The 13,425-nt window shown below is 29.0% G+C and overlaps 1 protein-coding gene across 1 annotated transcript; it reads left to right on the top strand.

The window, feature by feature from the left end:
• The first annotated feature begins 11,606 nt into the window (after positions 1-11,606).
• On the top strand, positions 11,607-12,294 carry LOC129314535 (uncharacterized). Its single transcript, XM_054957998.1, has one exon. It carries the CDS (start codon positions 11,674-11,676, stop codon positions 12,043-12,045), a length of 372 nt encoding a protein of 123 aa, XP_054813973.1. The 5' UTR covers positions 11,607-11,673; the 3' UTR covers positions 12,046-12,294.
• Positions 12,295-13,425: the final 1,131 nt, after the last annotated feature.

Below are 13,425 nucleotides of genomic sequence, written 5' to 3'. Positions count from 1 at the left end.
ACTTGTTTATAATTTTTCTTACTAACCGGTAATTAGGGTTACCTTTGAGTTATTAGGATGTACATCTCACTCTATTACTTTTGAACACAAGTGATGAGAGCTTGAGAAGGTCGTGAAAGCAAGCGACGAGAGAGCAGCCTCGATAGGTAGTGGTATGACTACCTTAAGTTAGAATGAATGTATAAAGTTGTTGTTGAGTTAAGTTGCCAACTATGATGCATATATGTATGTGATTATGAGAAAGGGATTTGTGTTGTGAAGCTTGCTTGTATATATGTGTATTGTGTTGCATTGTGCTGAGGATACCCCAAAAGAGTGTACGATGGTAGGCTGAAATGTGAACAAGCAAGTATATATGTGTTGTAACTTGTTTCCACTAGTGTATATATGTGTTGATTGTGTATTGGTTGTGAGATTTTGAGTCTTTTAAGTGTGTTCACACTTCTGTTAGCCTTCTTATTTGACTATATGTTTTGAAAAGTTAGGATCTCGTGATTTTAAAAACAAGTAAAGAGTTATTACTCTGACTATAATTTGTTGATTGTGTGTTATAGGATGGTAAAGCACGGGTTAAGGCGGGACCTTATAGTCCAGACCCGAGGACTTTACATATTGAATTAAACCTAAACTTATTCCCAATGGGAATAGATCATGTAGATTGTTACAAGATGGCCTTCTATATTCCTAATGCTAAGTAGTAATGGATAGTTATGCCCTTTATGCTTAAAACTGCCCCATCACTATTCCAAAGACCATGATATGTATCTCTGAGCCTATCATTAACAGTACTCTGGTTTACATTGATAATATACTATTGTTCTTAGAATTAGAACAAGAACATAAGGACCTATTAGCCAAATTCTATAAGATATCTAACAATATGGGATTATGCTGTCAACTCATAAAGGCCATATTGGTGTAGCCTAGACAAAATTTCTGGGAATGATCATTAAGATGGACAGTACTAGCCTACCTCATACATTGCTCAGAAACTATTAAATTTTCTTGATGAAAACTTATCCAAGACTCAGATTCAAAATTTCTTAAGTATAGTATATTACATCAAAGATTTTATTCTTAAAATGTCTCATCATACTAGCTAGCTATCCAGATTATTGCAAACAATCCACTGCCTTAAGGATCTAGCAAGATAAAGCTATCCAATATCTAAAGCAAGTTTGTCAGCATCCTCCTCCATTAAGGATTCTTGACAAAGGATAAATAATTCTACAAACTGATGCAAGTAATGACTATTAGGGAGCAATGCTTATCGAGGAAGTAAATGGGAAAAGATATTATTATGATCATGCTAGCTAGGAGAATTCAAGTGTTCTAAAAAGCATTATCACATAGCCTATAAAGAAGCCTTAGCTATGAAATGTTGCATAGACAAAATTCAATTTTCATCTCAGCCCTTACTACTTTGTGGTAGAAATGGACAACATATCATTTCTAAAGATTCTCGATCAAAACAAAAAGATAGTCTTTCAAGCTCAACTTCTTTAATAGAAGGACTAGTTTTTCACTATAAATTTACAGTTCAACACATAAAAGGAAATCACAATACCATTATAAATTACCTCACCAGATGCTAAAAAATGATCAACCTCATAACAGCCTCACACACCAACCTCTCTACTATCCTCAACATCATGCCTAGCTAACTAGCTTTTTCAACTAAATTTAGTCCTAATACTATCTCTAAAGTCTACCAACTAGCTAAAAGAAGTTTGTTCTTTTGGCTCCACCTTCTCCTTTAAAAAATCTAGATCCAACCATAGCTTGAATTCATTGACATTAAGCTCCATGCTTGGCCATATCCTACATCAGAGGCCCTATACTAGAAAAACCATATGGTATCTCTAGTCCTTCTCAACTCTCTATGCATGTGCCTTAGATTTTCCATCATTGATCATTTATCATTATCTTCATGACTATACTAATAAAGGATCAAATCTTTGGAAGATTCTTAAGTAGTTTTTGCCACTGTGCAGATGGTGCAAGCAACTTTCCCAAGTTATTATCAAATATAGTTTTTGAAAAAAAATTATTGAATGAAAAAAAGGCTTATTCCTTTTTTATCGTTCATCATCCTTACCATATTGAGAGCCGAGGAAATCTTCATGTAGCCAACCGAGCATGTCTATGGAAAACTTCAACTAATAAGCTGTCATATGGAAAATTAGTTTTAAGTGAGTTAACATATTTTTATGTGTAACGAACTACTTCTTAAGTACAGATCCTAATATAGGTGTACATCCCTTGGTCCTATCCCTCATCAACCTATGTTCCCTGATTATCCATCACCATCTATACAATATGAGTTTTCAAAATGGTTCTCTAGTATTGTTGTTCAACAAGGTTATGCAACATAGATGGAATCTTATCATAGAGCATACCCATCTCAAAGTGCAAAATCTACTCCTCCCTTATTTCCTCTAAATAGCCAGGACCTTTATAAAATAGAAACCCAAACCTACTAGCTATTTCTAAAGTTAAAAGACACACCTATCCTTGGACCCTCTCAAGATATGGATGAAGATTTTGATGAAGGACAACTAGAGACCTTTTCAACCAAGTGCTTCAAATAGAAAAGAGTTGGCTCAGCCTGTCCTCTGACTAAGAAAGCATCCACAAAAGCCTAAGATGATTAAAGCCTTATCTTCAATCAAGCAACAAGAAACGTCCACTTTTATTTTGCTTGCTTTTGTCAACATTAGTTTTGTCCCTTAGTTATCTATGTTAAAAGTTACTTTTAACTTTTTGACAAAGTTACTTGCTTTAGTCAAGTTAGTTACTTTTATGTTATCTTTTAGTCATGTCCAATTTACTTTAAGAAAAGGTGTACGCATGTCTTAGTTGTAATTATTAGTGTGCTTGGTGTGGCCCTTCTCCATTCATTTATAAAAGAGAGCTTAAGTTGTATTGTAAGGCAAAAATCATTTGGAGAAATAAAGACTAGTGTGTTTTCTCAATTATGTCTCTCTAAACTCTTCCCTCTCCTGAAGTTTGATTCAATAATATCTTATCTCTATCATATCAAGATTTAAGTATGCTCTGCACTTATCTCTTTGACCGGTGCACATAAATAGAATTTGTAAAGTCTTATCAAAAAGAATGTCGCATATTTTTGAAGTTTTCACACACAAACCACATGTGCACACGCACACACACTATAGAGTCTACTTCATAACAAAATGTTATGGTGAGTTAGGTCAAGAAATTCACTAGGATTAGGGTTAATGCCTCCATCCTTAAAAAACATTTATGTAGATACTTACTTATAGATTGCCTATTAACTAAATTCTTTCATCAACAGTGAGGTTTGAACTCACATAATTTTGTGAATTATGAATTAAATCTTTAATAATTGGACCAACTTTGTTTGGGTGGGGGTGTGTGTACATAGCTGAGGGTGGAAATTTTTTTGAAAGTATATATTATTTGCCTATTAAATTGATTTTAAGAGTGCAAATGACAAACCTGTTTTGCTATATACGTTACAATATGACAAGAGTTTAAGGGAACAATGATGGTTCCATGTGCATGCATGTTGTGGAAAAGGTTTTGTGGATTTTGCATTTTAGTTCCAACCATGTGCCTGTTTGTGGGAAAAGGTTTTACCACTGGATGTGATAGATTGAGGAACCTTACGTTGTTGTTAACTTGTTATAATCATATTTTGTATCTATAAAAATTAGGGAAAATTAAGATTGTGGCTCCTACAGTTTTAATTTTTAAAGAGTTTTGGAATGAGTCTTTTCAATAAGTTTTTGAAACCACTCCCTATCTCTTTACTCCGCTTATAGTTGTATAAATCCATATGAGAATCAATGTGAAAAAAAAAATATATAAATGAGAGAGATAAAGAAAGTGATTGAAAAAAGAGCCAAATGTGTCATATCAAAATGCATTCATAAACTGTTTTCTACATAATTATAGATATAGATATGTCACATGATTCAAACTAACAAAAAGTATGACTAGTAATTTTATCAAAAATTAGTAATAAATTATTCTTATGATCTTTGGGTGGGTTTTCCATTTTTTAAAGAAGTTAATATCACTTTTATAACTTTGTTTAGATCTAAAACCATGACAACCCATAAACAATTAATGCATACTATTTATTAAAAAAACCAGAATATTAGGCTTCCAATTAAATTATAAATGGACCACTCCCATTTCAATCACTATTATTCCCAAAACAAGAATTATTGGAAAAAACTTTGATTTTTCTTACCAATATTGGAACTTCGATGATATTAAATTATAAGGTAACCAACCTAAGTTTGAATACTTGTTAAGAGAAATGTCTAAAGTTAATTACTCAACAGTGACTTGAATATAGTATTGACTTCAATGAGAGGATATATGTGTATGTGCATGGTAAAAAAAAACAAAATTAAACAAATCTTTTTCTCTATTATATGCAAATCTCAAAAGTAACTGTATTATTTATGAGGAAAAATGACAAAAAATATCTTGAAATATGAAAATGCAATGGGGTCCCTCTAATGCCATAATTCTTTTCAAGTTTTTAGAGACTTTTCTAACATTAATATTTCTTTGAGAAATAACTAATATACCCCCAATTTAAATTAAAAAGTAACAACTCCAGCATAAACAAAGTATATATCGAGATTACTTACTTTAATTTAAGTAATGATTATAGTTCTTTCTTCCATGACTAGAATAGAATAAACAATTATAAATTCTCTTGTATAAATTTTATTCACTGAAATTCAAGTGTTGTAAATATCTATACTATTTTAGTTTAAGTAATTACTACTTTTTTTATGTAAATTTTTTATTCATTGAGGTCCATGTATTATAAATATACATGATTACTTTAATTTAAGTAATAACTACTTTTTCTCTAGCAATGACTTTTTTTTTTGGCAAAATTCTAGCAATAACTAGAAAGGAACAAACAATTACAATTTTTTTCTATACAAATTTTTTATTAACTGAAGTGTAAGTGTTGTAAATATACATGATTATTTTAGTTATTTAAATGGTGATATTTTTCTTTTGATAATGACTAAAACAAAACAAGAGATTACTACTTTAACTAAAAATGAGGGTATTTTAGTCATTTACCAAAAACTATTAATGTTAAAGGTTCTTAGAAACTTGAGAAGAATTATAGCTTTTTATGAGACCTCATTGTCAGTTACATATTTAAGGGAATTTTTCTCTCATTTTCCTATTCACAAAATCAGTATGCGTACACATATTTTTCCATTGAAATTTAAGGAAAAAAAAGACTTATATATTTAATTTTATATATATACTTAAAAAACTTACTTCCAATTAAATCAGTACAAATGTATTTAAAATTCTTAAAAAATAAAAGTATTGATAATAAAAACTAGTTAGAAGGTCCTAATTTAATTAGAAGCAAGTATCATGAGTATGTAAAACTAAGTACCTAAATTTTTCATTTAAAAACTAATCCATGCTGTTCTCTTAATAACATAATTCACACTGTTAATTTAGATTTTGTGTTAAGATATTGTTAATATATTTATAATATCTTAACATTATATATTGATGCTGGAGAAACATAGAACATTCTAGATAATACTTCAAGTGAGTCAGAGCAGAGGGTTTGAAACTGCCATCAAGATTTTGTGACTAATGTAAATCATTATTGGATTAAGTTTTAACTTTAAAGCCATTGTGAGCGGGCCAAGTTAAAACAATTACACATCGGCTTCATCTCTTTAGAAGTGATAAAAATATCATCTTCGCATAGACTTACCCCAAAAAAACAGTCAATAATATGGATATGATGTCCTGATTCTTATTTATTTAATATGCATTGTGGGTTCACGGGGTCCATTAACAAATATATTTTAAATAAGTATTTTTTAGGGAAATTATAATCAGGTCTAACACTTGTCAATACAGTTTAGTTGTTTCAATTATTATTAATTTTATAGTTAATTTTTTTATGTGGGATTTTAATATAATAATTCTCCCTATTTTTTATTGATCTCTTGCACTAATTAAGAAATGTCCTTTTTGTCACGTTTGAATCGTGCCTTTCCCTCTCCAAATTTTCCTCTCTCAATTTTCATCCCTCTTTGTTATCCCTTTTATAGGCACTAATTAGAGTTTTCTCACTTAATAATAGAATCAAGCAAATTAAGGCAACTTTTATTTTGACTTTTTTCGTCATTTTATATTTCAAATTTTTTCCTTAATTAAAACAAATTCTAGTCGAGATGTAATTACCTCAAATCAGATTTTAAATATTCTGATTTTTCTTTAATTAAGTCAAATTTAATGGGAACATAATTGAGGGAATTTGGGGTCAATAAAAGAAATTGTTATTGTTGTTGTTGTTGTTAAAGCCCTTTTGATTCCTTTATTTTTGTTTATTTTATTTATTTCATTTGTATTAATTTTAAATTTACATTTAAAAACTTAGACAAAATATGGTGTTCACACTTTCATAGGTTGAACATTAATTTGATAAGCCTTGTTTGTTAAATGTTGAGTCAGACTCACAGTTGAATCTTAATATAATTTAGATCTGAGAAAAATTACAAAAAAAGATTAATATTGTATTAATTAAACTAATTTCATTTTTTTTATAAATGAAATTCTTTGTAGGTATACTATATATTATAAACTGCCCAAAAAACGAGGGGGAAAAAAATGAGACATGTTTAACAACGACTGACACCAAAGCGAGCGAGAATAATTGAAGTCTACATTCTTCATTGTTGCCATCTTAAAACTTGTCTTGTTTTAACATATTATATATGCGGTGATTTTTAGAATTGTAATTTCTCTCTTTATATTCAACAGGCATCCTTGTATATATAATATATACACTTTTATTGTACGCAGTATGTACACAATTTTTTGTAATAGAGAAGAATTCAGATTACTTTTTTTTTCTCTCTTGAACTATACTTATTTTGAATGTTTAGCTGCATGTTATTAACAGTTAAGATTCTTGCATTAATAATTACTCCCCCCACTACTATTTACAAGTTGGCTGTTTGGTTCGACTAAAATGTAACGAGACACTATCCAAAAAAAAAAAAAAAGGTATTTAGTGTCGGTTTTAGAGTTACTTTAGTAGCAGTTTATATTGCTGAAGATGACATGAATAGTGGTTTGTCAAACTGCTACTATACAAAGCATTGTGAGTTATATAGTAGCAGTTTCCCAAGCTGCTTTTACCATAGTTAAAACGCTACAAAGTACGTAATGGTTGGTCCAAGTCAAAATGTTTTCTCAAGTTAAAATTAAGATAAAACTAAAAGATTATTTCATAAATAGGACCAAAGTAGTAATAATAAATAGAAAAAAACATCACACAGCAGGGGATCAGATTAGTTTGGATGGAATTTCTAGATTTTTCAGGATACTGATAGAATAATAAATAAATAAATAAATATTAGACAAAACATATGTGCTTCTTATATGCCTTCACCTTTGGATTGTCGGTATAATAATGATGGAAGAAAAGGTGAAAGAAGGGACCATCTTTTTCCTTGGGAGGCCGGTGTGCATGAAAAAGTTACTTAAACACTAAGAATGTTCATGATGAATTTGTACACTTCTTTTTAGGTTCACGTTGAATGAATGAATGAATGATGCACTGAACAAAATAATATAAAAAAGTATAACACATACACTGCAAAAAGCAAATATGATTTCAACCCACATGCATGCAGATCTCTGTTTGATGATGATGATGATGATAATACGGGAAAGTTCCATCATCCCAAGAACTTTCATGGTGGTTTATGTGCGTCCATTTGTGAACCTAGATGAGCAAGCGTGAGAAAACAATATATATATATATATAGAGAGAGAGAGAGAGAGAGTGGGGCGCACCTTGATTAAAAGGATCTCCGATAATAACTTTCAAAAATAAAATTTTACTTTTTTGTTTTTTTTTGACAAATTAAACCTTTAAAATCATGTTCTAGACAGATAGTAACATAGCATAATATAATTGTGTATATATTATCTACACACACATCACTAATTATTTTATCTCTTTGATAAATATACTATATAAATTTATTTTTAATTAATATCCTTTCTTTCCTAATATAGCATTTAATTACAATGGATTGAACGAGAACTTTATTTCCTTGTGATACTTCTTTTTGTCTTTCTTTTATTAACCTTTGATTTATTTTTTGGACTTTATGAATGTAACAAGGAAAAAGAAAAAAGAAAAACATAGATAAGTGTATGCTTCTTCCTATCCTTAATACAATGCAAACTTAACTAATTTGGTGCTTATCAAAAAATAATAATTATGTTCTTAAAATTGTTTAAAAATATATAAATTCTCAATATTGCCCTTCTTTGCAATTAATTATAACCATAATAAATTATTGTACGAATTAAAATATTAATTAAAAAACAAGATATAAAATTGAAAAAATAACATTAATTATTCTAAATTTGCCTTATATTAAGGACTATAAAAAGCTTTCTAAGTTCATCTTATATAAAAGATTGGAGGAAGTATGCAATTATGACCACTTTCTTTATTAGAGGAACACTCTATTTCTTTTGTAAATGTGGTTTGAAGGGAACAAATAAATTAAAATAACACTAATTTAATTATTTATATATTAACGACTGAGACATATTATTTTTAATAATATCTAACATTATAATGAGACTCAATATTCTCAAGGGTCAAGGCAGGTAATAGATTGAGATTATTAATATATTATATAGGCCAAAATAATGGTCGTCACTTTAATCAATAATTACGCCACTGTCTCGAACTTTACCCTTAAAAAGACAAATTATCATGACTCATTGGTTTCATTGATTGGATTTAAATAATGATACAAAGCTCGATCAGATCGTTCCATTGAAAGTAACAGTTATAATTAACAAAATGATCCTATTCAACTTTTGTTCATTTTTTTAATTTGTGTTCTCTTCATCCATTAAAATCATCACTAATTGGCATGAACTGTATTTCACCGATTAGTTAACCGAATAATATCAATTAATTAAACTAACCACATACGCAAGCGCATGGAAGATATTTTGAAGTTCACAAATCATAGACATGATCATATGAAAGAAAAATAATTTTTGAATATTGATGATCGAAGTGTTTTTAATTAATATGAATGTTAAGCCTTAATATATGAATGTAAAGTCAAAAGAGACTTTGAGTGATACATTGTATTTATTTTATTATTTAAACTTTGTGTGATGCATATGTAGGACGCATACAAATTTTGTTTGACCTAAATTTGAGAGGAGAGATTTTTTCTAAATATGATTGAGCAAGTTGCGTCTCAGGTGATATCGTAATTTAATATTATAGAAATATTTTTTAATTTAAGAAAATATGTTTTATGGTATATAAAGAGGCTTAACAATGATATCTTTTAGGTTTATTCATAATAAACTTATTTATTTGTTTATAAAAACAGAAGCTATGTAAGAACTTTTTTATAATTAATTTCAAATACCAATTATGTGTGCCTAACTATCTGGCAGAAATATGGTCTGAATCTGATTTGTTTCAATTATTCTAATAAACTTCAGAAAAAAATTAATGGAAAATAAAAATGAAGGACGGGGATATGTGGTGGTCCCTGGTCGGTGGCATGTGGCAGCCTCTTATTTGTAAACATATCTGTAAGGAACCTTTGCCACTTAAAATTCCCACCGACCTTTTTTAGAAAAATTAAAAATAAAAAAATGTGGTGACGTAGATTGAAGAATATTTGTAAATATATTTTATAAATTATTTTGGAAGACCACCAAAAACAAGAGAGATAAAGCAAAAAATATTTTAAAATATCATATATATTTACCCGAAGATATAGACAACACCACGACGACGAATGATTATATACTAATGTCAAATAATATCTTTTAAAAATGATTAAGATATATACATAACAATTATAAAATATATTTAGAAAATATTTTAAATAATAATTAATAATAAGACATCGTTATATTATTAGTAGTAAGATCTGAACTCATATATACCATTGTAGGATCAAATTATTATCATTAGATCAACATTTTTTCTTTCTCCGTCGCCATTACATTACATTAAAATTATTCAACTAGCATTCATCTCTTTCCTTCTTGTTGAGAAAGCACGTAACTTTGCCCATGAATAAAGTTATACAAAGCTAGCCCTTTGCTTTTTCATCCTATGGTACTAGGCCGAAAGGCTGAATCCAGCTAATTTTTAAATATTAAGAGGATTTTGAATTTTTTATTTCCATCTACATCCAATTTCATCTTTATCACTTGAGTTAGTCTTAATTAAGTTAACAAACTCACTTTTTATTTAATATTTTTATTAAAAATAAAATTTATTAATTAGTGGTAAGAATTTGCATTACTTCAAAACCGGTTATACATTGCAGCTATAAAAAAATGAAAAAAAAAAAAACAGAGGTGAAGCTTTAAATCTTTGCTCTAATTAAACGTAACTATATGGCTTGGACTTGCAGCTGGGGCTTGTCATTTATTTATTTTATATAAAAAGTTTAAGACTTAAACAATATATATTTTCGGAGGGTTTAAACTTTTAACTTCTACATGCATCATCTTATTATTCTTTTAATTACTTAATATTTTGAAGCTATGATTTAATTTGGTTTTTTTTATAAAACTTTTAAATTAAATTTAAAAAAGTGGTTAAAAAGTCACTACTATAGTTTTTGATTTTCCTAAGTTCCAACAATAAGGTGCTTGACCAAGAACTGTGTGTGTGGTGGGTGTGGGTGTGTGGGTGTGTGTGTGTGTGTGTTTTAGATTGTGCCAGCGTGTGTGCGTGTTAGATTGTGCCAGCTCGGTGTCTATTCATCTGACTCATCAACACGATTTCTTTTCCCCACCCTAATATAGTAAGGACCAATCTTTTTTCTGGCAACAAAAAAAAAAAAAGGACCAATCTTTAATTTTTCTTAAGTATATTAGAAACGCTGTATATCCAATTAGCTAGTTTAATAATATAATTCTTTTAAGTGTTTTTCCCAAGTTGCTTATTCAAGAGCATGTTAAATTTTTTTATTCCACCCAATCATAATTACTTAGCACCAATATCTTAAACAGTCCATTGACGCTGGGACAAACTTACCCAATTTAATATAAAATATTTTTAAAAAAATTAAATATTTAAAAATGTAAGATATTTTTAGTGTTTCAAGATATAATTAATATATTTTCTTAAAAAAAAGTTCTCATAAATTAATTATTTTATATTTATTTTTAAATAAAATATTCTATTAAATAATAGTAAATATAAAAAGATAATATTAATTTAAAAATTATTAACTAATTTATTAAAAATAATATTTTATTAAAAATGTCAGAGGATAAAACTTATTTCAAAAAAGTGATCTCGTCAAAATTTTCATGTGGGGTCCATTCTAAAGGAAAGAAAAAGATTATAATACTAACCCTCGAGACTTTTGCAATTTGCATTGCATGCATGATAGAAATTTTCGTTTCCTTCTCCTTTTTTTATTCTGTATTTACCGACCAATGATGTGACGATTCGTGTCAGGCGAGCTAGCTGGCTTTCCGCATTTTCTCCTTTTATTATAAATTAAAACCTCTTCTCTCCGCAATTCTCAACCACAACGAATAACAAAGCAGTTTCATCTGCAAATTCTGCAAGTTAATCATCGTCAAATGCCTTCATCATGGAGCTCTCATCAGCAGCAACAACCTGGATTTCCTCTGCATCTCTGTGTCTTCCTTCTAACACTGTTCATGTTTCTGGGTTTCTCATGGTACATAAACTACGAGCCAATCATGGAGAGCTTGATGGATCAAGTGAAGATGGTTCTCATGGTGTCGCCTCTCTTGCTTCTTCTCGTCCTTCACTTTCTCTCTAACAGTGATGGATTCTTCTCTTCTCTGATTCCTTTTTCTGATAAAGATTCTCTGCAGAGGGCAGGCGGCACTCCTTGGGGTGTCGGCTTCCTTCTGGTTTTTCTTTTCTTCATGATCTCTTACCAGTCTTCTTTACAAGAACGCTGGTTTCCTCTCTTGGCCCGGTGATGATCAAATATGATGATGATGAAGCTTCTTCTTTCTGTAATTATTGTATTACTGTGTAAGCCTGTGATTGTGATGATGAGCTCTTTCGGTTTTTCCATGAAAGATCTTTAATTCTCTCTTTGTTTACATGACATATGTAGCTTCTGCGTTCTGAGTTTTTTTCTTTTCTTTTTGTATGAGAAAGTTAATTAAGGTGATGTGGCTACTCTGATAGTGGATAGACAAGAAGATATGAAGTACTTGTTTCCAGATTTTGATGTATAAATTTTCGTGTTGGATGAAATTCTTAAAGTTAGTTGTGTTGAAGTTTGGAATTGAATATTAATAATAATATATTAAAATTATCTTCTGATCCTTTGAAAGTAATTTTTTGGTCGGTGTATTATCCACCTAACCTTTAAAATTAAACTCGACAACACAACCTTTTGAGTTTTAAATTCATTTTTTCTATATATATATAGTTTCATGACGGTTTATTTATCTGTTATAAATAATGGGTTATAACATGTAGAGTTTATTTACACATGATTTAAAGATTAGAAGCTATACCAACAAGTCATTTAAAGAGTATCGCCTAAAAAAAAAAAACTATGAAGAGTTATACTCCCTCGGTTAGAAAATATAAAATATTTTTAATTGAATTCAAACTAATATTATCTTTTTATAGTTATTTTATTTAACAGGACATTTTATAATTATATTTTAAAATATTAAAAATGTTTTATATTTTTTTAGTAGTCAACTACTCAAAAAATACAAGCATTTTTTGATGGATGGAGCATTATATTTTGTCAGTGAAATATAAACTAATTGATGACTAGGTTGACTGGATGCTAATAAAAAAAATTATTGGGGTTATCTGTACAAATGGATCAAAGGCAGGGGACTTTATTAAGTTTTAAATATTTACAAGGATTATTTGGACATGACTCAAAATTTAGATATGTTATATGAATAATTTTTTAATAAATTTAATCACATACATATGAAATGTTTTTTTAATGCGGCTTATTGTAAATCCTTTTCAATTTATTTAATTATTTATAAATAAATAAATAACTTACAGTAACACGGTTTTATCAATCTATTTTCATTCGACGTAATTAATAATAAGCATGTTACTATAATTTAGATTAAAACCGTGACCTAGAAAAAATTGTGAAAAAAGTATTAATCAATAATCAATATACATAATAATTAAATTAAAAAGTCAGTCTTTCCTCTTGCTAGTGAAAAGGAGAGCCCTCGGGATGTGGCACAGTATATTCTGAAGAAGATTCTTTTGGGCTCTTCTTTTTCCTTTTTTTCTTTTCTTTTCTTTCTTTCTTTGTTTTTTCTTTTTTCTTTTTTTTTTGTTGAATCAATGTGGTAAAGCTAAAG

The sequence above is a fragment of the Prosopis cineraria genome, unplaced genomic scaffold, assembly GCF_029017545.1.
Source record: "Prosopis cineraria cultivar Desert tree isolate PC_DT_omini unplaced genomic scaffold, ASM2901754v1 PC6, whole genome shotgun sequence".
In the NCBI taxonomy this organism is placed as follows: domain Eukaryota; kingdom Viridiplantae; phylum Streptophyta; class Magnoliopsida; order Fabales; family Fabaceae; genus Prosopis; species Prosopis cineraria.
Note: the sequence above shows the minus strand (reverse complement) of the source record. Positions and strands in the feature narration are given on the sequence as shown.

Bases quoted from the DNA above. Each gene is read 5' to 3' on its own strand.
- LOC129314535 (XM_054957998.1), top strand. From the start codon at position 11,674: ATGCCTTCATCATGGAGCTCTCATCAGCAGCAACAACCTGGATTTCCT.